Raw genomic sequence first — 27,053 nt, 5'->3', positions numbered from 1 at the left:
AGCGGTGCAGAGGGCTGGGGGACAGAAGGGGTGCTTACTGTAGTGGGGGGTGGTAAAGTGAGAAACAGTGTCCAGGGTGAACTTTCCTCGGCATGACCGTGTCTTCCATATTGGTGACACCAAAGGGTGTCTCAGACGTAACGCTCACACTCCTCATGTGACGTAAGGCTCAGACTCCTCATGTCTGCTCTGTGGGGTCCCGGGATGGAAAAGCTGCTGTGTTAATACTCCCTTTTTAGTCTTGGCTGGGAAGAATTTTCTCTTGAACCGGTTGGTGAGTGGAGCCATGCATCTCTTCATTCACTGGTCGCACATTCTTTCTTTCTTTCTTTTTTTTTTTTTTAAAGATTTTATTTATTTATTTGACACAGAGAGACACAGAGAGAGAGGGAACACAAGCGGGGGAGTGGGAGAGGGAGAAGCAGGCTTCCCGCCTAGCAGGAAGCCCGATGCGGGACTCGATCCCAGGACCCTGGGATCATGACCCGTTGCTCATTCTTTCTTATCTCCCTTCCCCTCCCCCTGCTGCAGGAGCCGAGCCCACGCGGTGGAGGGCCAGGTGGAGGACGTGGTGGGGAACCTTCGGCAGGGCACGGTGGCTCTGCAGGAAGCTCAGGACACCATGCAAGGCACCAGCCGTTCCCTTCGGCTTCTCCAGGAGAGGGTTGCTGAGGTGAGGTGGTGTGACTTCCTTCCGCCGCATTTGGGAATGAACAGACAGATTCAGGCACAAGATATAGAAAATGCCTGAAGGTGACCTGGAAGGGGACCTAAAGAGGGGGACTATGAGCTCTGGGCCCAGCTTTGAGCCCTTGGTTTTCTGGTTGCGTGGCTGGGTGCAGAAGGCCAGGGGTGGGCTCTGAGCCGCAGCGAGGGGGTGGGGGGCTTGGGGGGTAGGTCAACTGAGCTGGAGAGAGAGGGGCCCTGGCTGCCAGGGGACAGATAGATAGGGGATCAGCAGGGGGACAATAGTGGTATCCTGCTTGGAGACAGTTTTCGATGCCTGATGAGCTCGGCAGAAGGACAGCGAGGTCCCTGCTTAGGAGACCCACCACAATCCAGGTCTCTTTCCCCACCAAGGTTCAGCAGGTCCTGGGGCCAGCGGAAGGACTGGTGGCCGGCATGAGCTTGCAGCTGGGTGACTTGCGGGCACGGATGGAGGAGCTCAGCCGCAGGGCCAGGCTGCAGCAGGAGCAAGTGGCGAGGGCCCAGCAGCTCACAGAGGGTGCTAAGCAGCGGGCGCTGAGCGCCCAGGAGGTGAGAGCAGGTGGAGGTCATCCTGGGCAGCACCGGCCAGCGTGAGGGTCCTGAGCAGGAGAGGACTCTGTATACTTTATGAGACCCTGGGCTCAAAAGCAATTAGAACATGTTATTCTAGAATCATCAGAAAGGGCTTCAGGACTCACCCTGACCTGGCCTGGCATCTGGACTCTACCTCGGGCCGCCTCTGGGGAGCTGGTTCAGGGGTGTTACAGACGATCTAGTCCAGCCCCTTTCTGTTTACAGATGGAGCGGTAACTTTGTCCAGGCCCAGAGCTCACCTACAAAGCAGGTCCCTTGACATCCAATCCAGAACTTGTCCCCCATCATGGCTACCCAGCCCAGAGAGGCAGTCTTCACTTAGCCTAACCTGGGCCAGAATTGTGTCAGAGAGGCGATCGGAGAGCCATCCTCTGGGTCCCCAGTGTACCAGGAACTTTGGCATTCATGGCCGGTCCCAGTACAGTGGCCAGGCTGCCAAGCGTACTGCTGAGTGACCACTAAGTGCCTGGCACTGTGTGTGGAGAGTTAGGTGGGAAAGGACGGGAGCCACAGATGGAGGGAGGGAAATACAGAAGAAGTGTCAGATACAGTTTGGGGCCTAGCAGTTTTCATAGGCCGGAGCAACCCACTGGGGAGTATTAGGAGGCTCCTCATCCCTGTGTGTAGATTTGGATGATATTGAGTGCTTTAGCCAAAGGTCTTTAGGACTTTGGGTGATGATGATGCTGGTGGCACTCAGACTGTTTCACCTTTTTCAGGGATTTGAGAGAATAAAGCAAAAATATGCTGAGTTGAAGGACCAGTTGGGTCGGAGCCCCATGCTGGGGGCTCAGGGCAGCCGGATCCTGAGTGTCAAGACGGAGGCAGAGGAGCTGTTTGGCGAGACCATGGAGATGATGGACAGGATGAAAGGTGAGGGGGCGGACCTGGGGCTTGGACTCCTGGGCACCCCAGGAGGCTTCGACCGCACCTCCCCCACACTGAGTCACGGGTTCGGCACGTGGGAGGCGATAAATGATAGGGAGAAGGAGAAGCAGAGAAGGAGAGTAAGGGGTGTTGGCACAGGGGGAAAGGTGCGATTCTAGATCGCGTGGCCACGGTTGGCCTCTCTGGAAAGGTGACATTGGAGCAAAGACCTGATGATCTCTCTCTGCCTTTGCGGAAACGAGCACGCTGGCCTGGGGAGGGGCATGTGGAAGGGGTCTTCTTGCCAAGGAAGCAGTTCCAGTTCCTGGCCTGGGACTGTCCCTGGGCCAGTCCCTGGCCAACCAGGGCTTCTGAGGCCCGCCCTTGTCAGAACTAGCTGTGCTAAGGGGGCGAGACCAGTAGGGCTTTCCCAAGCATCCAGGAAGTCGGAGGCACAATGATGGGGCGGTTGGGAATGCAGAGATACTTGTAAGACTTGCCCTGCCCTCGAGAGCTTGCAATCCAGAGGGGGCCATTTTTCTGGCCACCTGCAAGATGTGTGAAACTATTTAACAGCACAAGGGGGTCCATGATAGGAGCCCACATAATAAGCAGTCTGCGGAGAGACATTTCTATTGGAGAGAAATGCTCGGTGAAGGTGAGGTTCAGAAAAGAAGATTTGACATAGGCCTGGAAGGATGTGTAGGCCTTGGGGGGGAGGCTGTGAGGAAAAGCAGGGACATTAAGACAGGGTAGGTGGGAAGCAACGAGACATGTTCTGGGGATAGGGGCAGGCGCACCCACCAGGAGAGGAGGGGTGATGAGGATCAGAACGGGTGGGAGACAAGTAGCATTGGGTCACTGTGGCAGGGTCCAGGTGGCTGGTCTCAATGCCAGCATGAGGAGGGTAGGCTCAGCCCTGGAGACAGCAGAGAACTGTCCAAAGGTCTTGAATATGGCAGACATAAAAAATCGTTTTCAGAAGGGTTCTGAGGTTCTTCAGATGGGAGAACAGGGATTTCCAGGAACTGGGCTCAATGTCTAAGATGTGATGACGGGTCAGTGCACTGGTGTGCCCAAGTGAATGGCACAAACAGAATTTCTCTGAATTTCAGAGGAAACAGACAAAAATCTGTTTGGTGAGGCAGGTAGACACCATGGGGAAGGTTGGGCAGGTGAGTTGACGACAGGTAGATCGGAGGCTGTGGCCAGCCGTCCCTGAAGGGTGAGCTGCTGAGCTGGACGGAGGAGCTGAGGGGCTGGGTCGGTGCACGCCCTGCCCTTGTCCATCGATGTTTTACACGAAGATAAAGAATTTGTTTTTCAAACCTGTGGACAACAGGTTGTTAATACTCTAGGTAACAGAATCAGTTACTCCAAGGCCATCTCAGAAGGCTAAAAGGATGGGCTGAAACCAACAGGGTAAAATTAAAGAGAAGTATTATCATCTTCCACTCTGGCCTTATCTGGGCCTAAACTCACAAGTACAGCTCGGGTGAGTCCTGGCTTCTCAGAGGCTAATGTACCTGAAAACACTTTATAACTGCTAAAATGATAAAACATTTCATAACTGGTGAGTGATAAGCAAATAGGAATTGTTGGTCACCTGAAAATTACCCAAGGGTTTTGAGTGATGTAAGCTCAATGGAAATTAGCAGGGTCTTGCTAACTGCCAAAAGAGCGAATAAATACAAAGCATGCAAAGTAAGAGGAGTAATGATCCAGGGATATTAAAAATCTTTAGTGACTGGTGTGTCACACATCTACGAGCCAGAAAAGGCTCAGCCTGTAGCAATGGAACAGGCATTTACCTGTCTGCAGGAATTTACCTTTCATTGCAGGATTTTGGGGAAATCATGCATGGGGCTCCTGGGGATGGGGACCAGGGAACACAACAGCAGCTGCTAAAATTTCAATATTTGGTCAACCTGCAGGTCCATATGGGTGCCCAGTGGCTGAATGTCAGGCCAGTAACATTGCTGTTACCCTCTGTGGGTGGGATCTCACCTGGCGGGTGGTATTCAGTGGTGGCTACTTCCTCCTCAGAAGGGAGACTGACAAGCCTGCACCTATCGCGGGGGGGGGGGGGGGGGCGGCCAGGGTTGGGAGGTAGAGAAGGCACGATCATTATAGCAGGTGAGGAATGGGTGAAGGAACTAGGGAGATTTAATCTGAGAACTGTGGCCTCAGACATTTGAAAGACTTCCATGTGGGAGACAGAGCAAATATATTCCCACAGCCCTAGGAGACAGACCTTAGACAACCAGGTGGAAGCAGAAGTTGGTCAAATTCTGGCTTCGTGAGAAGACTTTTAACAGCTAGAGCTGCCTAAAGCTGGAGCCTTGTGAGGCAGCGCGCTCCCTCCCTATTCCTAGAAGAGTTCAGGCTGAGGCTGGGTGGCAGCTCTCGTGAGTGCGGTAGGGCCTAGAGTGACAGGAAGTGCCGGCTGGACTAGGTCACTTTGGAGTCCTCCACATCCTCCGCGCGTCATCTAGTGGTGGCATACGGACTGGATCGGAGCGGGGCGACTAGATTTATCTGAAATGGTAACTGGGGAAGGGAAAGTGCGGAGGAATTCTGGTCCCCCAGCCGGCTTTCTGGCCGTGGTGCCCACTTGAGGATCATCGGTGGGATGGCAGCTGAGTCCAGTAGTCAGAGGTTGGTAATCTTTTTTTTTTTTTAAGTAAAGATTTAATTTATTTATTTGAGAGAGGGGTGGGAGTACGAGAGCAAGGTGATGAGCAGAGGGAGAAGCAGACTCCTCACTGAGCAGGGAGCCTGATGCGGGGCTCGATCCCGGGACGCCGGGATCATGACCCGAGCCAAAGGCAGCCGCTTAACCCAGAGTCACCCAGGTGTCCCGTAGGTTGCTAATCTTGATGCCAGTGGTTTCCCTCATCAGTCTCGGACAACTGAGAGAGCCTAGAGCAGAGGAGGAGGGTAGGGGCTTCCTAGGTCTGGCTTCTCTAAGAGTGGGGTAGGGGTGGAGAGCTGTGAGGGGTGGAGAGCCGTGAGGCTGGAGAGAGCTGCCTCAGTGTCCAGCCCTCCCCCTGCCAGGTGATTTCTCCAGCAGGTGCTGCCTCCAGGTCGTGGGAGGAGAAGGAAGGCTGGGGAGTCTTTGGGTATCTCACCAGCCCCTCCTCCCCTTGCTGTTCCATCTGCCCTCAGACATGGAGTCGGAGCTGCTTCGGGGGAGCCAGGCCATCAGGCTTCGCTCGGCAGACCTGACGGGGCTGGAGAAGCACGTGGAGCAGATCCGCGACCACATCAACGGGCGTGTGCTCTACTATGCCACCTGTAAGTGATGCGCCAGCCTGCAGCCCCCAGCCCCGCTCATCTGCCCTCTTTACTTTTGGAGGACAGGCTGGGCTGGGATGCCTTCCGGCTCCAGGAGACTTTTATACAGCCTAAAGCACAGCCCGGACCGCCCCTGGAGTGCAGCTGTTAAGATTATTCTGGGCTGCAGCTGAGCCGGAGCTGATGGGAAATTACATCTGAGAGACAGAGGGTGGAGGCGGGCCGTGTCCTTGTGACGAGATGCTCTCAAGTGGAGGCGCACTTGGCCGGCCAGCGTCCTTGCCCTTCATCTTCCATGGAGGCTGAATCCTGGATGAACACCAAAACTTAACAAAAACATGATGTACAAATGAAAAGCCCAATAAAAATCTTTGGAAAGAAGTCTGGAGGTTGAAAGAGAGAAAATGGTCCATCTCCCCATTAAGTACACCTTTGTCACTTGTTCCCGTCTCCCACCTGGGGTTCCTGGGTGCTCCTCTGCTCAAGCCCAAGGCCTGGAGGTGTATGAAGCACAGGCTGTCCCACTTGGCTCAGTCCAGCTTGCTCGTCAACCAAACTTAGGGGGGCTGGACCCCTTTGCCCCAGGACCCAAAGGATCCCATCCTTGAGAGACCAGACGATTTCCGTCTTTGAGCAGTGATCCAGTTGCTCATTCACAGATGAGGAAATGGCAATCCAGAGAAGGGAAGTATGATGTCCAAATTCTCACAGCTCCAGAGGCGGAATCTGTGTCTCTTGGGATCTCAAGGAGAAGTTGCAAATGGATGTGCATTTGTGTTTGCGGCAGATATGGAAATGGTGTGAATATCTGTGTGCTAACCACGGCCTGTGCAATGTGCTAGGCATTTTTAAAATTAAAAAAAATTTTTTTTAAGGTTTTATTTGAGAGAGAGAGACAGAGACAGAAATAAAGCACAAGCAGGTAGAGGGGCAGAGCGAGAGGGAGAAGCAGGCTCCCTGCTGAGCAGAGAGCCCCTCATGGGACTCGATCCCAGGACTCCAGGATCATGACCTGAGCTGAAGGCAGACGCTTAACTGACTAAGCCACCCAGGTGCCCCGTGCTAGGCATTTTATCTACATTTTCTTGATCATTATTAATCACATTAATTATTGAGCACTGTGTTAGATACATCATCTGCGTTATCTCATGATGCAGGTGGTCCTGCTGTTCCCATTTGACAAGTGAGGAAGCCAAGGCACAGAAGGCTGTGTTACTCCCCGAAGCTCACAGATGTGGCAGGGCAGAGGGCAGGGCTTCAAATTCACGATCATCTAGATCGCCTAATGTAGTTGTTAGGAGAATGGATGCCGGAGCCTGACTGCTTGGGCTCCAACAGAGCCTACCCCTGGAGTTGTGAGGAGTAAATGAGTCAACAGATGTAACTCATGTCACGTAGGACCTGGCACATGCGATGCTCTCTGTGTCAGCCACTGCCCTGCCAGGTTCCTCCTGACCCCAAGGCCCCAGCACACTTGCCATTCCACACAGGCTCAGACGTCCCAGAGCCACGTCTGACTTTAGGAAGAACCAAAGGAAGCCTCCTAGAGAAAAATATGTCCATTTTATTGAGCACAACACCGAATGTGAAGCTGGAGGGGGCAGGGGTACAAGAAAACGAGGGAGGGACAAGAATAATGCCCCTGATTTTCGGGGACAGAAGAGCAGAAGCAGGATGAAAATTACCAGCTGAAATGAAAACAGTCAACTTCCAGTTTTTACTTAATCGGGTGCGGGTGAGGCGTCTGGCCAGGATAAGAATTCCTTACAGCCCCTCCTTGATTTCTTTCTTTTTCATCTGGAAGGCTGTGGTACTGCTTTTGGCCTGGGGCAGGGAGGGAGGTGTGCTGGGCCCCTTGGAGCTAATCATGGAGTCAAGGGTTGGAACTTGAGAGCTCACAGGCAGACCACGGAGCCACCTGTCATTCATGCGGATGGGCAGGCGACTACATTAATGAGCCCGTTCTGGCCACGGGCACGAAGGCCTCGAGGCAAGAGCATGTGCTGAGCGGGAGTCTGGGTCGATGCTCCATATGGCTTTGCTCGGAGAAGGTGACACAGCCTGGCCAGCCCAGGAAGCTTTTCATCACAAACGACACAGACCCGGGCAAGAGCTACCTAGTTCACTGCACAGAGTCACGGCACGTAGGGTGTGGGGGCACAGAGCAGGCAGGTCAGGGAGACCTGGAAGCGGGTGGACGCCGCTCCTCCTGCTCACAGCTTCAACGAGGCCTCCGCGCCTTGGGGGCTCGCTCCTGGGCCTTCTGGGAGGGTCTGCCCCAGGCGGCAGCAGCCCAGGGCTTCTCACCGTAAACTCCTGCCAGGCCCTGCTCCGCCCGCTCCGCCTTCCTGCGCTGCAGGGTGGACGCCAGGTTGGGAAGGCAGAGAAGAGTTGCACGTCTCTCCTGCAGAGGAAAGGGGTTCAGGGTGGGGGTGGGCCTGTGGCTCCCGGCGCCCCTCAGCCCCGTTCGTTCAGCTCTGTGATGGGGCTGGCCTTCTGGGACAGCCCCCTGCCCTGGCCCTCCCCAACTCTGTCACCTCACCTGAAAATCGACACAGGCGTGGGCTCCAGGGATCACATAATGAGACAGACTCCAGTCTGCCCGGCCCGGCAGTGGGAACCGCCACCCGCTTTAACTGGCACCATGACCTCTGATTTGTAGTTCCTGGAAAGCAAATGAGGCGGGGGGGCTATGAAGTGTTTGGGGAAGGGAGAAGAGCTGGCGGGGCAGGGGGAGCTCTCCGTGCCTGTGGCCTCCACTCGGCCTCCCCTCCGTCAGGTTCCGAAAGTACGAGCCCTTGCAGAAAGGGCGAGGATGACAATGAAGTCCCACTTTGCCCCCCAAAACACAATGGTTCTGGAAACTCCAGAAATCTAGTGTCCCCCCCCCCCCCCACTGACATGTACTCGGTTTTCTGCAGGCATTTATAATTCCCGTTGCTTCACTCAACTTTTAAGTAGCTTGGTGAGGTAGGCTGAGCAGGCGGCTATGATCTCACAGATGGGCAAACCAGAAACAGAGACATCGACTGATCGGCTGGTAGCCACACAGCTAGTGGTAGGGACAGGACTGGAGGCATTTCCCTCAGCCCCTTGACCCAGAGCTCTTCCCATCCTGCAGGCCCGGCTCCCTTTGGCCACTTTCTTTCAGCCCTGTTGCCTGAGCAGGGTGAGGCCTCTGTGTCTGGCTGAAGATACGTACTGTTTTTTGTTGGCTTTTTTGAGGAGTGTGGGCTCGGAGCAGTAGGAGGACTTCCCTTTGCTCCCGATGCTCAGGCAGCTGGAACAGCAGCTGCAGGGCCCAGCGGCCAGGGGCCCCTGCTGCATGGGCACCAGGCTGCTGCTGATGCGGAGCGAGCCGTTGACCAGGCAGTTGAGGGACCTGCCCCCGGGGGGCCGGCAGGGCAGCCGCGCCAGGGCGGGAAGGGCCACACTCTGGTCCAGGGCCGGGGCCTCGGTGATGGTGATCTCAGAGGGGCCGGGTCTCGAGGCTTCTGAGGCTGGAGTGCTGGGTGGCCTGTTTTCCACCTCCGGGCGGAGGCCTGGGCTGTGCAGGTTCATGTGCAGCTTCCTCATGTGGTGGACCACAGCGGCCGCGTTGAAGGCTTGCTGAGGACACACCACACCAGCCTCTGACCCTCTCTCGGAGGGCCATGGGGCTCAAGCTTTCCCTTTGCCCCTCAGCCTCGGCTTCTTGAAACTGATGTGCCCACGTCTCACTTCAGAGAGGGTCCAGGCAGGTCCAGTGTGAGCGGGAAGCCCCGGGGAAAGCCCCTACGTCAGCCCTGCCCCAGCTCAGCCTCCAGGGGCCTGGAACAGCCTGCCTACCTCCTGCAAAGGGCAACTTACCCTCCACTTGCTCTTGGCAAAGTTCTTCTGGATCTGGAGACTGACTGACGGGTAGATGTCCCTGTGGAGGGCTGTGTTTCCATCAATCCTGTGGGTGTGGACGGGACAGCTGGCTCATGGGGGGCTGTGGGAATTCAGCCCGGGGTTGGGCAGGGGGGCTGTGCATGCAGGTCCAGGTTAGCTGAATGGAGTGCCTCAGAAGAAGGGTGGCCCACGCGGGAACGGGCTGGAACCAGGGCTCCTCTGTCCCCCTGGGCAGGTCATTACGGGGCCCATGCTTCGGCAAAACCACAGTCTTGCTTTATGGAAGGGTGGGCAAACTGTGACCTATGGGCCAAATCTACTCATTGCCTGTTTTTGTAACTGGGTCTCCCTGGGACACAGACATGCCCATTCATTCAAGTATGACCTATGGCTGATTCGTGCTGCAAGGGCAGACTGAGTAGCTGCCCTATAGACAGTATGGCCAGCTAAGCCTAAGATACTTATTTTCTGGCTTCTTCTAGAATAAGCTTTCCAGCCCCTGTGTCAGAGGGTGCTTGGGTTGTCACTATCCTTTAGCTCAAAACTTTCCTCAGAACGTGCTTCCTCCTGGAAACCTTCCTCAGGGAGGCCCACCGATACAGGCTGCCCTCTTGCTGGTCATCCATCTCTGTGTGTTCCTCGGATACTTGCCATACGGGGCACAGTGCTTTCGAGGTACTAGGGACACAGAGAAGTAACGGATGGGACCCTCGTCCCTGGGGCTTTCCAGTGTAGCTGTGGAGACTTGTTCCATGCCATGAACTTGAGTAATTCATGGTAAGCTCTGTAATTGCTAAAGAGAGGTAAGGGCTTCAGGGCAGGGCAGAAACTGCTCTGGATCCCGAGGGATGCAACATACAAGGCAAGAGGCAAGACATTCTAGGTGGTGAAAATGGTGTGACCCAAGGTATAGGTTGGGAAGAGCTTGGGATAGGGAGCGGGGGAGGGCAGGGAGAGAAATACAGCTTTGAGGCCTTTCTGGAACAGAGGAGGCATGTTGGGAAATCAAGGTGGAGGTAAAGGGTCAGGCCAGATTAGGGAAAACCTGAAAAGGAGGAGGAAGCTAGGCTTGCTGTGGTAGGAGGTAGGGAGCTATTGTGAATCTTCAACAGGCGTATAGCATGTAAAAGGTGTTGCAAGATTTATTTACTCATTTTACTGATTGGTTGCTTTGTGATTCTTCACAAATCACCTCACTTAAAGCAGGTTTTGACCCCACAGTGAAATGATGCTCTTAAGGACAGGGCAGAGCTGCCCATTCCTGGGTGCCTCTTGAGTAGCTAGTACTGAGTATTACACCCTAGTAGGGATGACAGAGCCTGGCTGAGTCTGTCTCCTGCCCTTGACTAGGAGACACAGCGGCCACTCGTGGGTCAGAACCCACTTCATTAAATGCTGTTTGCATCTCTAGCTGGACCTAGAGATGCACAGACCACGTCTGTGCTCCTTACGTGCTGCAAGAGTAAAGAGCTCAGGGCAAGCAGACTCTGGGGAAACACCACGTGAATGAGTTGTCGCGGTATGTGGGGAACCACAAGGCTAGGGTTCAGAGCCCACCCCGTCCTCACTCACCAGGGGTGCCTCAAGGCCTTCTCGCAGGTGTACCGTTCATTCGGGTCCTTCTCCAGCAGGTGGCAAATAAAATCCTTGGCTAAGGGGAGCAATCAAAGACACAACTAAGGACCAGATTTCAGGACTGCTGGAAATTCATTTCCGGGCTGGTGGGTGGCAGTGAATGCATCTTTAGCTAATCTTCCAAAGAGGCAATTTTAAGAGTCTTAAAAGAGAAAAAAAAAAAATCCAAACAACCTAACAACAACCCACCATAAACCACCGAAGAGAGGCTCTACGTGGCCTCACCCACACAGCACTGCAGATACGGCTCTTATCCCGAGGCCCCAACGTGCCTGCATGCCACGGGTGTGTGCGTGTGCACCAGTCAGGGGCCGGCAGCCACACGTGGGCCCACGTGAGTGCTGCCCCGGCCCACCTCTGATCCCCACTTAATGGGCCCAACGGTGACTGCCTTCTCTCTCTCACACACAGACGTTGCATGCTCTCAGTCTGGATATATAATAAAGGCAAAACTTGGCCTTGGTTTTGCCACTCATGCCTGGAACACTCCCTTGTGCAGGCTCTGCCCTCCTGGCCCCTCATCTGAACTACCTCCCCGCGCTTCCCCCGGCATGCTGTGGTTCCGTCTCCAGGAAAACAAAAGCATGAACCTCAGATGCGAATAATTTATTTGACCTTTGAGCCAGATGAAGATTTCTCCACTTTCCTTGGCAGCCTGTTCCGTAAGATTCCCCGGGGACTTTCAAGAGCCAGGACTGTCCTCCGTTGTTAAGCTCTTTTCTCTTGGCAGCCTTGAGCCTGTTATCTTGTCCTTCACACCTGCTAACCTTACCTGACTCAGAAATGTCATCCCAGAATGGAGACTCAAATTCATAGTAGCCCTCCTTGATCTTCTCGAAAAGCTTAGACTCTGTTTCTTCGTAGAAAGGGGGATACCCACACAACCTGCAGTGAAACAGGAAGGAGTTAATGCTGCTAAACAACCCCAGTCTCCCTTTGCCCAGCCTCCACTGCAGACACAGCAGGAAACAGGGCCCCCAACCAGCAGGAGGAACAGGACGTGGATTTGCCCGATTCTGGAATGATGCAGGCCCCATCAAGTGTTTCTGCAGGAGCCAAAGCTGGGAACATGCAGCTCTGGAAGGCCCCTTTGTAAATTATTCCCTCCAAACCCTCGCCGCCTCTCCTATACCTCCCTGACACTTAGGGGATGTATACAGATATCTTTAAGAGAGATGATAGAATGTCTGCTTGAATGTACGTTTTGTAAGGAATTTTTTAGGCTATTTTGTTCTTTATTTTTTAGTACCTAAACCAGCGATTAGCACAGAATAGACTGTCGATAAATATTTGTTGAGTACATGAATGAATGAGAGTAGTTATTCAACATAAGCTCAGTAAATAAAGAACTGAGTCCCTACTGAGGGATAAATACGTTATTTTCCTAAGAGCAGAGTCTGCTACAGGTGAGGAGGGCTGGTGGGGAAGGGGTGATGAGTAGGTTTGGGAAGGAGAGGCCAAGAATATGTGGACAGGAGCTGTGACCAGGCTCATTCAGGCCATCATTTTGCCTTGGGCAGACTTGCCAGGAGAGAAATCTGAGATGTGAACATTGTGCCCACGTGGCTTCCAAGCCTGGCTTGTCCTCTCCTTTCTTCACTGCTCAGTCCATAGAGCAGGACTCAGCAGTTACAGAGAGTAAATGGGGGTGGGGGTTCAGGAAGAGAGAGTACCATATGGTAGAACAGTGGGTTCACACTGAGCTCTGTTTTAATAATCTGCTGGAGACCAGAACAGAAACCTTTGGAGCTGTGTGCATGGTAAGTGTGTGTGTGTGCGTGTGCGTGTGCACGTGTGCATATGCACATGCACATGTGTTCGTGCACACGCTTTGAAGGTGGATGTTGCTCAAGGAGCTAAGATAGGGGAGGGGAGAAAAAGGATGAGCAGGTTCTGAGATTTCCCAGGAACTGAGCCGATGCCAGCTTCTACTCACAATATGTAAGTGATGACGCCAATGGACCAGCAATCCACAGCCTTGCTGTAGGGTTTCTGGGCCAACACTTCCGGAGCTGGAGCAAACCAAAGGTAGAGTCAGGGCTGGGACCAGAAGAGAGAGCTTTGGGGTGAGGGTCAAAGGTCAGGAAGAGGCTTAGCGAAGTGGACTAGGAAAGCCCCTGGGATGGTAGTGTTTCTGTGAGAATGAAAACGTTCCTAGGGCAGGGACTGTGGCTCTCCCATCAGACTGAATCTTCCTCCATCAGCCTGGAAGGTCCCCACGACAGGGCTTATGACTCTTACATCAGACCGGGGATCTCCAGGGCTACATCTCCCCCATCAGACTGAGTACTCTCTGAAGGCAGGTCTACATTTCCCCATACAGATAGGGTATCCCAGGGCCAGGGCTATGTGTCTCTGTTCAGACGGGGACATACATGAAATAGGGGCGGTCTCTCTCCCACTAGACTGGGATCTCCCTGAGGGAAGAGACAGAGTCTTCCACATTAAATGAGGAACTCTTAGAGGCAAGTGATAACTGTCGCATCCACCTCAGGTACCTTCTGCTGTATCAGATTGAGAGCTCCATGCGAAAATGAGCCATATATTTCCTCTGACTGGGAGCAGCAGAGAGATACCTTCTGTATTTATCCCAGATACCAGGGCTTTGTACTCGGCAGGACTCAATACCTACTGACTGACCTCTCTTTGAGGGTGAGAGCAGATATTTCCTTTATTAAGTTAGAGGTCTCCTTCCCACGTCCCATCCTCAACCAGGTGATGAGTGACTAAGAGGAAAGGGGCAGGAGGGGATGCTCTGACTACTGGCTTTCTCTCCATGGATCTCAAGAATGCTTTCACCTGGTAACTTGCCTGCTCTTACTTTTTAGGGGGACTTGAAAGCCTCCTGTTTAGGCAGGAGGCCCCACCTCTACCAGTTTCCTAGGGTGTTTCTTTGGGAATATATCTGGGGGGGCATGCTTGGATTCCTCAGCTTCAAACTCAACACTGGGCCTCCAGGATACCAACAACTATGGCATTGAGGTCTCCTCTGGAAGTGGGAGAAAGGAAAAGGGGCACCTAGTGTCAACCCCTCGGCAATCTAACCATCTCTGGTTTTATGATCTTGTTTCTGCCCCTCGTCTAGCCAGAAAGACAAAGGCAGGAAGTCTGTCTGCAAAAATGAGGGCCAAGTATAGGCAGGGGCTGTGGGAATGGCTCAGGGGTAGGCTGTCTCCAAAGATGTAGGGCTTGGGAGCAGGAGGGGTAGTTCCAGAGATACATGGATCTAGCCTAAACCTCATAGTGAATGCTCTACTTGTATTGTCCCTGAAGTTGAACCCTGTCTCCCCATAACCACCCCTCTCCATTAAGTAATATCCATGAGGTTCAACACAGCCAACCGGTCAACCTTCCTCCTCCTCCCAGACTCACCCACATAGCCTGGGGTCCCACAGGCTGTGGACATGACTCCACTTTGTTCCATCTTGGACAGACCAAAGTCTGTGATCATGATCTTAGAATTCTCTTCAGGGGTTAGGTACAGCAGGTTTTCAGGCTATGGGAGAAGAGCAATATCATGCTGTGTACGATATAATAATCTGAAATACATATTTCTTTTCCTCCCCTGATACATAATTTCTTAGGAAGCTGCACTCTGGGCTCCTGACTTCAAGGTCAGGCTCATCTCTCCCAATTCCTCCCTCCTTCCTCCTACCTGTAGCCCCCCACTCCATATCGGAGCACTCTGTATTTTGCTTATGGCCCTCACGTTGCTCAGCTTTATAGCCATGAAGGTACTACTCCCACCCTCCCCACATCTCCAGCTACCCTAAGACTGTTTTTTGAGGGAACCAAACCATGGTTAATTGTCTCTGATCTCTCTCCAGTCTAGTACATGCCTGATGCAATGTTGACCCCCAAGTTAGTATTTCTTACATTTGATTTTGACTGTGGCTAGGTTCAAGAAACATGTGGATTATCTTGGTATCCTAATAGGGTGAGGCCTAGTGAAAAGTTCAGGAAAAAGGCTGAGCTGAAAATTAGCGATGATTGTTCAGTCATTTAAGTTTTGCTTAAGGAATCTGAGGGCAGAAGGGACCTTAGGAGTCTATTCGTACGACCCTCTTTATTTTACACGGCTTAGGCTGTCCATGACCCAGGCAGCTTCCTAAAGGGTCATTCTCTGTTTCCCACTGAGGGCTCCCACTTTGGCACCTTTAAGTCTCTGTGGACGATGCCATTCTCGTGGAGGTATTTCACTGCTGACAAGACCTGCTGGATCACGAGGCTGGCATCCTTCTCTGTGTAGACACCCCGCTCCAGGATCCGGTCAAAGAGTTCCCCGCCAGAAACACTGTGGGCATAGGGGCAAGTGCAGGAATCCAGGTCTTATTTCAGGTCAAAGGTACATAAGTGTGTTTGCTCTGTAGCCATGAAGACATAGCTGTGGCGGAACAGGCAGGTGCCCATGGCCTGGGCAGGGAGGTCTACTTCAGTCTGAGAATACCTCCTTTGGGTGCTGGAATGGTATCATGTGGGAGTCATTTCTTTGGGTCAACCATTGCCCTCTCCCTGGACCTTTCCTTACAATGCTCCTGGTTAGAGTCAAGCAAGAAGCTAATAATCCCTTAGTGGGCACATTCTTAGCTGCCTGCTTTCCTGGCCTAGGACCCAGGGAGTAATGATGAAAAGGAGAGGTGAAACTGAAATCAGGCCAATGCAGGAAAGAGAAGGTGTACAAATGAGACCAATTGTGATTGCGTCGTGATTTCTTTCCTCATTGTGGAAAGCTGGGCTACCTGAAGCCGGAATCATGGGTGGAGCTGTAGCGGTGTTTGGAGACTCCAGTGGTATGGTATCTTAGGATTCAGGGGCTTTAAGATCCAGTCTGTCCCTCATCTCTTGAATGCCATCTACACTGCTTTTGCCAAGAAGTTCTGTAGTCCATACTGGAACACCTCGGAGGGAGACCACTCACTACCTCCTAAGACAGACTGCTTTATCTCTCGCCACCTTCTCAATATTTCTCTATATTATGATGGAACCCACTCCCGGCAGTTTCTACCAGCAGACACCATGTCCACCCACTGGGGCCACACACAGCAAGAATCCTTTCACATGAATCACTTCCAGTATGTGAAGGCAGTGAAATGCTCAGCTGCGGCCCTCTCTGGGGTAAACATTTCAGCCTACGTCAACCATGAACCAAGGCTTCCAATTCCGTTGCAGTCCTGGCCCCTTCTCACTGTTCCAGGACACCAGATACCGACATGCCCATGTGATAGGACCATGCGGTGATGAGGAAGGAGAATTTCTCTACTCAAAATGCACACCACCCTACTCCTTTTGTTTCTGTCCTAAAGCTCTGGGCTCTGTCACGGGAGCTAGAGGCCCATGAGAAAGATAGTCTTTCTACACAACTAGGAATTCCTGACTTGGGAGTGGCTGGGATCCTAGGGCTGGCACTCTCGTTGGCTTTGCAACTCTTCAGTGACCTCTAAATCTGCCTGCTTCCCTGCCTCCCCTTCGCTGTCTAAATGCGTGCTCATCCTGTTGAACTGGCCTCATTAAGGTGCCACCTGGTCCCTGCTCCTTTGTTACTGCTGTTCTGCCTCCCTCTGCCCCAACCTCATTCCCTTGACCACGTGCTCCCTCTATACGCTGCGCCTCGGGTGAGCCTAGGAGTTAATTAGCTGCTTAGGCCTGAGTTAGCTCGTCCAAGTATCTGAGGAATCAGCCTGTCAGTCAAAGATATTGCATCTAGCTACAGAGATTGCAGAGTGGGGTGTGTGTGTGCGTGTGTGTGTACTTTATAAATAGAAGTTTCTCTGAGTCCAAGGCTGAGCCCTCAGGAGCACCGACCAACGCCTACAGCATTCACTCTCCGGCAGAACTCCTATTGATATGTGACAATGATGTGGAGACTTTTCTAGTGAGGTGCCATTTCTGTCCCACAGATGGGAACACACGATCAGAGCTTGTTTTTAACTTCGGATGGATCTCTTTTGAGAAAGTCTTTTTTAAAAATATCAAATTGAAATCGACGTACCTGTGGTTTCTAATCCCACAGTAATTTTACCCTGGAGTGGCATTAAGACATTTATTTTTATTTCTTCTTTAAAGATTTATTTCTTTATTTGAGAGTGAGCGAGCGAGCATGAGCAAGCAGGGGGAGGGGGAGAGATAATCCTCAAACAGACTCCCTGCTGAGCATGGAGCCCGATGAGGGGCCCTGATCCCAGGACTCTGAGATCATGACCTGAGCCAAAATTAAGAGTCGCCTGCTCCGTCGACTGAGCCACCCAGGCGCCCCAGCATTAAGACATTTAATATTCAGTTTGGTGGACACAGACAGACTGGTCAAAATGGACGCGAGCCATGGTGCCAGAGAAGGGTTCTGGAGGCCCGCCGCCATGCCAGGCATTGTCCCTTCAACTGTGGGGCTGTGGGAAGGTCCAGAAAGTCTGAGGGGAGGGGCTGGGACAGCAGGGGAAGATGGATGGGTTGGAGTCACAGCTATCTGCTGACTTGTAGAAAATATTTTAATGACTGGCAAGGCCATACTGGTACAGATCATTTCAATAATCAGTCCTAGATTTACCCCTCAGTCCACACAGAACATGTTCGTGACCAGAAGCATACTTAGCCTGAGAGAACTCTTGGCATTTGACAACCTCTTTAGCTAATTTTTGATCTTAGCTTTTGAATCACCACACTCCCCTCATCACCGAGCAGCCTCTTCTAGGCCTCCCAGGTCCCCGAGACATCTGTGGAGGGAGTGGGTCACCTTTCACTTACAGCTGCATGACCAGGTAGTAGTGAGTGGTGCTCTCATAGATGTCCTCTAGGGTCACGATGTTTTCATGCTTGATCCTGGGGAAAAGTAAGGCTCATGGTGAGGGGTATGTGGTTTAGGTGGTTCAGACAAAGAACGGACACCCAGCCCACTGGACTTTTATTTCTGTTAGAGACTTTTGATGACAATGTTTAGGAAGAGTGGATCCTTGTGAAGCCTTCCTAATAAATAAGCAGTCACAAAGAAATCCTAGAGAAAAGATCCCAGGGTGGTATTCAATCCATATTTTTGAATGGATAATTGATCATCCGGCCTTCAGGGAACCAACATTTTGTCACTCCTCCAGAAATCTCTTTAGACTTTAACAAAAGAGAAAGTTAAAAGAACTGACGAAGGCTAAGTGAACACCCCAAATGAGATCATTTTACAAAATGGGTATCCAGATCTCCTTCAGAAACATCCTTGAAGAAAGTGGACTGCAACAGAAGAGAATCAGGTTGGCTAAGCCTCCTCATGGGTAACCATGGAAGGAGTGTTGCAAAATTATTATTCCAGAGTATTGTGAGGAGCAAGGAAGATGCTGATTTCTGGGGTCAGTTCTGTGGGACGTCTTGGATCAGTAATTCTCAACCAGGGGCTTTTTTGTCCCTTGGGAGACATTTGGCAATATCTAGAGACATTTTTATTGTTGTGACTGGGGAGGGGGTAGGAGCTACTGGCATCTAGTGAGTCGAGGTAGGACTGCTGTTAAACATCCTACAATGCACACTGAATAGCCCCCCAACCCAATAAAGAATGGTCTCGTCTAATATGTCAACAGCACTGTGTTCAGGAAGATTTGCTCTAGATTCCCTCTGCCTGGGATTACTCAGGAGCCAAGGCGAGCAGAATAATCAAATTAACTAGGGGGGGCTTGGCTTCCTAGGCAGCAATTCTATGCATGCCTGTCCAGGAGGAACATTCCTAGGAAGTTTAACTCATGGCCGTGCAGCACAGGGGTTAAGAACTTGGACTCTAAGTCACTTGGGCTTGAGTCCTGATCTGGCTGAGGCACTTGTGAATTGGCTGACTTTGGCTTTCTCAAATCTTCTAAATCCCACTCTTTGGTTTGTAAAGTACATCTCTCTCATAGGGTTATATCAGGATTAAAAGAGATAATGCATGTAAAATGCTTGGTATGGTGCCTGGGGAATAGTAAACACATAATAAACAGTAGCTATCATGTTTAAGTTTAATTTCTAAAAATATAGACCTGTTACAATGGTTACCTGATGGATTCAACCACACTCACTAGCTGACAGTGAGTGCTAACATTAATTTATCAATGGTTCATTTACTGAACAAATATTGACTGAGCATCTATGCTGTTAGGGACTGATGATATAATGCAATGGTAAGAAGGACCACCATAGTCCTTGCTCTCAATGAATCCGCACTCTGTCTCTGCTCTAATCTCTCTGGAGCTCAAACTGGTATCTCCAGCATTCTCCATGTACTGACTGGTGGAAACACAGATTCAATATGTTCCAGCAAATGTCTTTCTATTTTCTCCAAGCCTACACATCCTTTTGGTTCTTTCCCAAGCAATGATATTATGTCCACTGAATTGCTCAATCTCAGCATCATTTTTTTAAAGACTTATTCATTTGAGAGAGAAAAAGAGTGAGCAGGGGTGGGAGGGGCAGAGGGAGAGGGAGAGAGAAGCTCAAGCAGACTCCATGCTGAGCACAGAGCCCAACATGGGGCTCGATCCCACAACCCACGAGACCATGACCTGCCAAAATCAAGAGTCAGACGCTTAACCAACTGAGCCACTCAGGCGCCCCTCTGCATCATTTTTAATACTTTTCTCTTTTGTACTCTTACTGGTCTACCCAAACCCAGTCACTTCTGTCTCTTAGATCCAGTCTTCCTGCTGCCACATGATCCTGCTATTACCTTTGCTTGTATCCTCATCCCTTGCTGAGATTATTGAGGAAGCCTTAGAATTGGTCTCCCATCCTCTAGGCTCTAACCAAATCCATCTTCCACCATCCTTAAGAGGGATGGCTCTAAAATAGAAATCTGATCATGTGATCCTTTCCTTAAAATCCTTTGATGACTTTTCTTTGCCCACAGAATAAGTCAGCGCTCTTTATCACAGTATCCAAGACCCTTCATAATCAGGTCTCATTTGGTTCCATCTCCTGCCCCTTGATGGTCCTCACTCTAAGCTCAGGGGCTCCCAACACTCACTCTTCCTAAGATCCTTTGCACTTTCACAATTCTATGTTAAAGTTTATGTTACTCTCCGCCTGAATTCCCTTTCTGCATTGCCTCTCCTGACTCCATCAAATTCTGCTCATCCATCGAGGTCCCTCTTCTTTGAAAATGTACCTAATACCCCATACTCATAAAAGCACACATGTAGGCAGAATGAATCTCTGTCTTCTCCAGACTTTGCCTGCTACTACCATTGGCTCATGTTCAGTGGGGTTAGAGTTTGTTATGGGCACCTCTGTGTCTGCCTAGAAAATGAGAGCTCCTGAGGGTAAGGAATTTTGTCAGCCTTATTCTTGTGTTCCTAATACCCTTTTGGCACACCATGGGGGTTCCACAAGGCTTTATGATATGGGTCCTGCTGTTACCATTTGATGGTTTGTTAGTGTGGCCTCCTATCGTGATGGTTGGGTGCTGAACCTATATTTGATTTTGTACAATTCAGAGCTAATTTCCAAATCTTATTCTGCTTCCTTAATTACTGATTCTTCCTGGTATTGGCCCTCAATTGGTTTTTGTGCCTTCGAGCTAATTACTCTCTGGTCCACGTGCCCGAGTCTGCTACCAGTTGGTTTGCTAGTCAATTTGCTGCACCCCTTTCCCGGCCCCTCCCCTCCCCCAAAACCAGCCAAGACACCTCTTTGGCTAAACTTAGCTGACTGATCAAATGGACCCATCAATGCAATCAAAGGAAGCAATGCTTTTGGGCATGGAAATCCAGCTTCAGTCCTTCTCGAAGGTAATTTGTGAAGGAAATGTGATCCCACGGTTGTCCCCGGCCAACCCTAAGACCCACTCACTTTTTCAACACGGCAATCTCATTCTCCAGACTGCTGTCCCGGAAGGCAGGTGACTTCTTGATGCATTTCAGGGCAAAGAGCTTCCCAGTCACCCTTTGCTTCACCAGGAAAACTTCTGAAAAAGCTCCTCTAAGTAGAAGACACCAAGAGATAACAATTAGTACTGGCTGGCTAGAGAACATTGTTGGAGGCAAAACCAAGGGGTAGATGAAGGAAGGTGTGGCTGGTCATTAGTTTCCATTGTTACTGTGGGTACCTGAGGAGCTGTATCGAGGGCAGAGCCTATCTGACCAGCCCTGGGTCCTTTCTTTCGAGAAGGAAAAGATTCTACTACAGACTCAGAGACTAGCTGGTGCTATTTCCTGATTTTATAATTTGGGAAGGACCCCCAGGGACTCTGCTTTGGTTATGGAGAAATTTCCGTTTGGCCGACCCATTAAAGAGGGGCCACTGCAGAGTCAATTTACTTTGCTTCTTCCAGCACGGTGGAGTGTGGTGCCCTAGGATGGCAGTTGGAGGTAGCCCTGGGGACAGGGCTCAGGCAGTGATGGCAAAAAACTCCAATCTCCATTTTCGATTGTGATAATTACCCTGACCCTATTATCAGAGGCTACAGGGGCTGAGCACCCTCTCATTCAGTAGGATCTGTGAGAAGGAAAGACAGGACCCAGCAGCTCTGGGCTGGTTTTCTGAAGATAGAGAGGATGGAATCCAATGGAAATACAGGGTAGGATTCCAAATTATAGGCTTCTTGTTTTTAAAAGGGGCCTCTGGTGACCAGGCTGTTGGAGCTGTGGTTAGCTAGCAATGGATGCTGGAGCCCAGGTGCCCATGTGAGAACCTCAGCTTTTTGGGTGACAAGTCACTTAACTTCTATAAACCAAGTTTCTTTATCTGAAAAGTGGGAGTATCAATAGTAGCTCATCCATAGGGTTGTTTAGAAGACTAAATGAATTAACATATATAAAGTGCTTAAAAGCATTGCTGACATCTGTTAAACTACATGTGTCAGACACTATTATTGTTATTACTATTACTATTTGAATACCATAGGGGGGGACACCTGCTAGTTGACAAGAGGTGATAGAGTGTAAGGGAGGAAACATCTGGGTCATCCTCTCTCCTGCCATCTGGGGATTCTAGAATGGAGGCCCAAGAGCAGTCAAGCTTGTGTAAGGACTTTGAGAATCTACGTTAGAAAATACTTGGGTGTTTCCTGGGTCTGAGCTTCCTGTCTCCCCCAGCTGCACTCAAATGGAGTTAATCAGAGCCTTTTAGAGCCTGCTCTATTCAGTCACTCATTCCTTCACGCATCCCTTCAATCAAGATTTATTGAGCACCTACTGAGTCAGACATTGGAGATAAAAAGGTAAGTGTTTCTGCTCTTAAGAGGCCTGTAGACAAGTGAGGAACACAGACAAATGAGCCATTAACATCTGATTCGAAAAATGTTATTAGGCATTCAATGAATGCTTGTTCAGCTGATGGAACCTCTCTGTGTGAGGCACTCGGATGAGTATCAGTCTAGCTTAGAGTGTGCGAGATGGACACGTACAGAGAAACGGGGGGCATTATGAGACCACAGACAATGAACACTGAAGACAGGGTCTCTGCTCTGGTCCACGATCCAGCAGATGCCATTCACCTTGGAATCACTGTACATCTTCATACAATAATTATTACACCACTTTCCCCCCCAGCAGACAACAAGCTGGAAAAAAGGGCACTTTTTTTCTAGTGTGTACAAGGCAGTTGCTTGGAGTAGCTAAGAAGCACGTAATTCCTGGCCTTTGGACTTCAGAGTTCCCTGAACCCAGTTTTAAGAGGTGAATGGGAGTTAGCCCAGTGAAAAGTTGGAAGTGATGTCTCAGGTAGGGGTGAGAGGGAAATCCAAGGAATAGTATGGAGGTGCGGGACAGCAGGTAGGGATTGGGGCTAACCGGGGTCCAGCACCATTTGTGAACTATGAGACAAGGAACAAGGGGAGATGAATGCGTAGGAGTACCCCGTCCTCTGCCTGATCACAGATGGAAAATGCTCAAGAAATGTGTGATGGATGGTTGGATGGAAGGCTGGAAGGCTGGATGTGTGAGAAGTTTGGCCTGGGATTAGCTGTGTGTTCTACTCATCTTCAGATGCCACTGTCCCTTTTGTGAAAGGAGAGAGGCAGACCACACAGCCTTTAAGATTCCTGCCGGCTGTGACCTTCTAGGACCCACTTTCAGAGTCCCCCCTTCCATCTGTACACAGGGGTGGCCCCCTCGTTTCAAAGCTGACACCCACCCGGGTCCTCCTGTGGAATGAGATCAAACAGGCCTTCCTGGGGGCACAGCGTGTGTGAACAGCACCACCTGGAGCTGTGCAGTGTTGTGGCAATTCGAAATGGTGTTACTGCCCTTCGTGTGTGTGTGTGTGTGTGTGTGTGTGTGTGTGTGTGTGTGTGTGTGTGTGTGGCAGGGCAGGGGAGAGCGATTACAAGACTTAGTTGTGCCGTAGGTCAGACTGGGGAGCAGAGGGAGCAGAGAGCTAGTTTCGAGCAGCTAAGGTTGCTGGGGTCAGAAGGCAAGACAGGCAGAGCCTCCGGAGCCAGGGGTGTTTTGCTGCAATAGAACTCGGTCTGCCTTTCCTGCTCGGACTAGCTCTCCCCTCTTGCTGGGTGACTGGTTGCTGGGGGAAGTGAGGGAGGTCCGAGGAGAAAAGTCTCTTCCTGCACAGTGAAAGCAGAAGGACAGGCACCTGGGTGACAAAGTCCCTGCTACGGACTAGCTTTGCCCAGTCTCTCTGCCTTAGGGCCCTGGAAGTGTGGGTGACTGGGCAGATTTAGTGAAAGCCTTCTCTCCCTGGTGGGTTGTTCCAGAGGAGCTGGGGGTCCTGAGCTTCTGGTGCATCGTACTCAGAGGAGTCTGCTCTGCCCACTGCTCGCTTCCCCTCAGCCCCTCACTGTGGTAACTACACGGGGTCTGCAGCCTGGGGCTGCTTGTCCCCCTCCTGGGCACTACAGGGGTGCCTACTCTTTAGCTTTTGTTCAGCCCCAACTGCTGCAACAGCTGTGACCTGCCCCCCATCTTGTCCTCTCAGTTTCCCAAATCAGTGTGGGGCTGGGTAGGTGAGAGCCACTGAAAGCATGTAAAATACAGATTCCTAGCTCCCCACATCCCAGGGCGGTAGGTCTGGGACCAGGAATCTGTACTTAAAAAAAAAAAAAAAAAAAGAAAGAAAAAACAACTACCTAGGCTAAAATGCTACTAGGGAATTATTATTAACTCTCTTGAGTGTGACTATGCCATTGTGCATATAGAAGAAAATGCCTTTATTTATAGGAGATGCAGACAGAAGCATTCCAAGGTGACATGTCATGATGTTTGCAACTGTTTACAAATTGTCCAGGGAAATCAGTGTGTGTGTGTGTGTGTGTGTGTGTGTGTGTGTGTGTGTGTGTGTGTGTGTGATGTATGTATGTAAAACAAATATAGTGAAATGTTAACAATTGTTGAATTGAGGTGGCGGGTATGTTGGTGGTCCGCTGTACCATTATTTCACTTATTTTTTAAATTTAGTTGAAAGTTAGAGGGCTAAGCTCCTCCCAGTGACTCTGACGTCCCTCTCGGTTGAGCACCTCTGTGGCCGGGCTCCACGAGAGTGGCATGCGTCTGACTTCTGACAGCCCCACAGCACACCTCTGAGCAGACCGTGAATAAGCGCCTGTCACCCCAGGCATCCTCCCGCCTCCTCTTGATTTTTGGGATTCTTAGCAAATCATTTCTGATTCACGCATGAGTCTTGTCCCTCTCTCCTGCCAAAAACCCCCTCTCTAGCCACCCCCATCTTGGCAAAGGTCCTTGATGGAAGGCCAGCGCGCCGATGACCAGCCCCAGCGCTGAGGATCCTCCTGGGTGCTCAGAGCCCGACACTTGCCTGGGCAGGGAAAGCTGGGGGCTGGGGGGGCTCATCTCGGGGCCAGGCCTGGCTCCTCTGAGTCTACAGCGACAGTGTGGGCAACTGTCATTGCCCGAGGTCACTGCCTCCTAGCCAAGGCAGAGGGAGCTGCACTTAGCCCGAGCTGGCTAAAGGGAAAGCTTGCTCGAAGGGACAGCCTCCTCACTGTCCCTCACTTCCCGGGTCCCAGTTAGCCCAGACGAAGTAGCTGGCCAGCTGGGGTCCCGAGGCTCCGGAGCCGAGGGCCTCAGCAGCAGGACTGAGCGGACCGTCAGCTCCAGACAGGCTGTCTCTGTTCCTCCAGCCGTGTAATCGCTGCCAAGGGGCAGGCGCAGACTCCAGAGGCTGGTAGGAGTCTGGGCTACGGCATGACTTTATTTCTCCAACATGGCACTTAAATGTAGAGCAGAGAGGATGGTGGTGGGGATCCGACTCCGGCGTGTGTACCCATCAGCTCTCTGGGGCCCAGAAACCCCTTCTCCTCTGTCTACAGTAGACAGTGCGGTTGGCCCACCTGTTTACTGCCAGGGGAAATAAAGAAGCTGGAGGAGGAGGCCCAGGAAAGTTCTAGGGCCACTGAATCTCCTGAAGTGCCCCAGAGCGCCTCTTCCCTGCCACTAGGGCAAGAAGCCACAAGCTGTCCCAGATCTAGAAGCAGGGCCCCTGGGGGTGGGCCAGGACGCAGAGCCTGGGGAAAGGGCTGGTATTCCCTGTGGGCCGCAGCCTATGAAACCAAGGTACCTTTCTCTAGCCTACCTCCCTAGTCCCTTTGAGTCCCAGCTTGTCAGCCGCTGCTGGCCCAGAACAACTCTCTCCAGGCACCCCCCACCCAGTGCACAGCCTCGCCACCCCGTCTCTCAGCCCCAGGACTCACGATCCAAGCACTTCCATGAAGATGAAGGTTTTCCGGATGTTGGTGGTCTGTTTCTTCCAGGAGCTACAGTCATCTTCTTCCTTTCGACCCATCGCCTCCAGAGTTGAAGCTTTGGGGGATGCTTTGAGGAAGGGGAGAAAGGGTCTGATCAGCTAATGTCTCAGACAGGATGAGAACAAATTGCAAAAAGAATCGAAAACACTCATATCTTTCACATAATAACTAGAAAGAAGGATTAGAAGCAAAACCTGGATAATGGACAAAAATAAGACTATTCCCTCCGCTTGCTTTTTAAAATTACCACAACAGGGGTGCCTGGGTGGCTCAGTGGGTTAAGCATCTGCCTTCGGCTCAGGTCAGGTCATGATCTCAGGGTCCTGGGATCAAGCCCCGTGTTGCCCCCCAAACCCCCACACCGTGTGAACACTCTCTCAAAAAAAAAAAAAAAATCTAAAATTACTATAACAAACGTGTTGCGGGTCTATTGCCTGCCCATTGTACTTGTTATACGCTCAAGGGGTTGAGATTCTAGTAGTGCAAAGTCCACTTTGTACATATGTATTTAAGGGCATTAACACACACGTATGGATTAACACGTGACTATCCACCTTGGGGCGGGGGGCGGGGGTGCGGATGCGTACTCCTACCTCTCTCCTACCTGTTCTGGGCTGAATGAAAGACTGTTCGATGAACAAGCATTGTTTCCTCCCAAGCTCCCACAACATTAGTATAGTGCTGGAGAGAGAGTTATTCCTTAAAATCTGAATTGAATCTTGTCCTATCTTTGTATCGGGGTTCTGGAGTTGCCATATGCATTCACCCGAGTCAGCACCTATGATGCGCCAGGTGCCGGCTCCATACAGATGATGGTCTGTCCTACTGGGACTGGCAGGCTCCAGGGGGCCTGCAATGAGCAAGTAGAGTACCATGCACGCAGAGACAAAGTGTGGGAAAACCGTGAAAGAATAAAACCTAGGCTTGTAAGAGGGACAAACGGGGACGGTCATCTTTAGATAAAGTCCCGGGAAGGCCCTATAGCAGGTCAGTCATATTGAAACTGTGATCAGAAGTTTGTGAAGGAGCCTGCCAAGCACAGAGCGTGTATGAGGGAGGATTTTGGCAGGAGTAAAATACAGGAGGTCAGTGTGGGGGCAGGGCAGGAACAGAGCCTGAGGGGATGGAAGGGACAGTGTGGCTGGAGCCGGGCGAACTCTGCATGACGCGGGGCGGAGTGGGCAGGGGAAGGCAGGCAGGGGACACACCGTTTAAGACTCTGCTAAAGATACTGGATTGTCTTCTAAGCGAGACTGTGAGACACTGAAAGATTTTTAGCCGAGCGGTTACACCACTGGTTTTCGAGCTCACACCAGCTGCTCTGTGGAGAATGGGGTGGGGGGAGTAGGAGTTGATATATGGAAAAATGGGTGGGGGACGGACGTCCAGGAGAGAAATGACAGTGGCTTGGATCATGGTG

At 51.3% G+C, this 27,053-nt stretch overlaps 2 protein-coding genes across 14 annotated transcripts in view; one reads left to right on the top strand and one right to left on the bottom strand.

The window, feature by feature from the left end:
- LAMB3 (laminin subunit beta 3) overlaps positions 1–5,847 on the top strand; it is a 63,109-nt gene extending 57,262 nt beyond the window's left edge. For all 13 annotated transcript variants that reach the window (XM_028125780.2, XM_028125784.2, XM_028125778.2 and 10 more), the window contains 4 exons: positions 532–673; positions 1,081–1,257; positions 2,022–2,175; positions 5,338–5,847. In XM_028125780.2, the coding sequence (XP_027981581.1) occupies positions 532–673; positions 1,081–1,257; positions 2,022–2,175; positions 5,338–5,474 (610 nt within the window). In that variant the 3' untranslated portion in view covers positions 5,475–5,847. The remainder of the gene's footprint in view (positions 1–531; positions 674–1,080; positions 1,258–2,021; positions 2,176–5,337) is intronic.
- A 2,193-nt stretch (positions 5,848–8,040) lies between these two features.
- CAMK1G (calcium/calmodulin dependent protein kinase IG) lies at positions 8,041–25,671 on the bottom strand. Its single transcript, XM_028125832.2, has 11 exons — positions 25,580–25,671; positions 20,770–20,898; positions 17,713–17,787; positions 15,130–15,268; positions 14,347–14,470; positions 12,911–12,986; positions 11,747–11,859; positions 10,912–10,990; positions 9,316–9,403; positions 8,669–9,075; positions 8,041–8,131 (listed from the first exon to the last, which is right to left on the bottom strand). Exons 1-11 carry the CDS (start codon positions 25,669–25,671, stop codon positions 8,041–8,043), a joined length of 1,413 nt encoding a protein of 470 aa, XP_027981633.1.
- Between the last annotated feature and the right edge of the window lie 1,382 nt (positions 25,672–27,053).

This window comes from Eumetopias jubatus, unplaced genomic scaffold (genome assembly GCF_037043125.1).
Source record: "Eumetopias jubatus isolate StellerSeaLion01/CBP00866 unplaced genomic scaffold, mEumJub1_p1.0 scaffold_12, whole genome shotgun sequence".
Taxonomy (NCBI): domain Eukaryota; kingdom Metazoa; phylum Chordata; class Mammalia; order Carnivora; family Otariidae; genus Eumetopias; species Eumetopias jubatus.
Note: the sequence above shows the minus strand (reverse complement) of the source record. Positions and strands in the feature narration are given on the sequence as shown.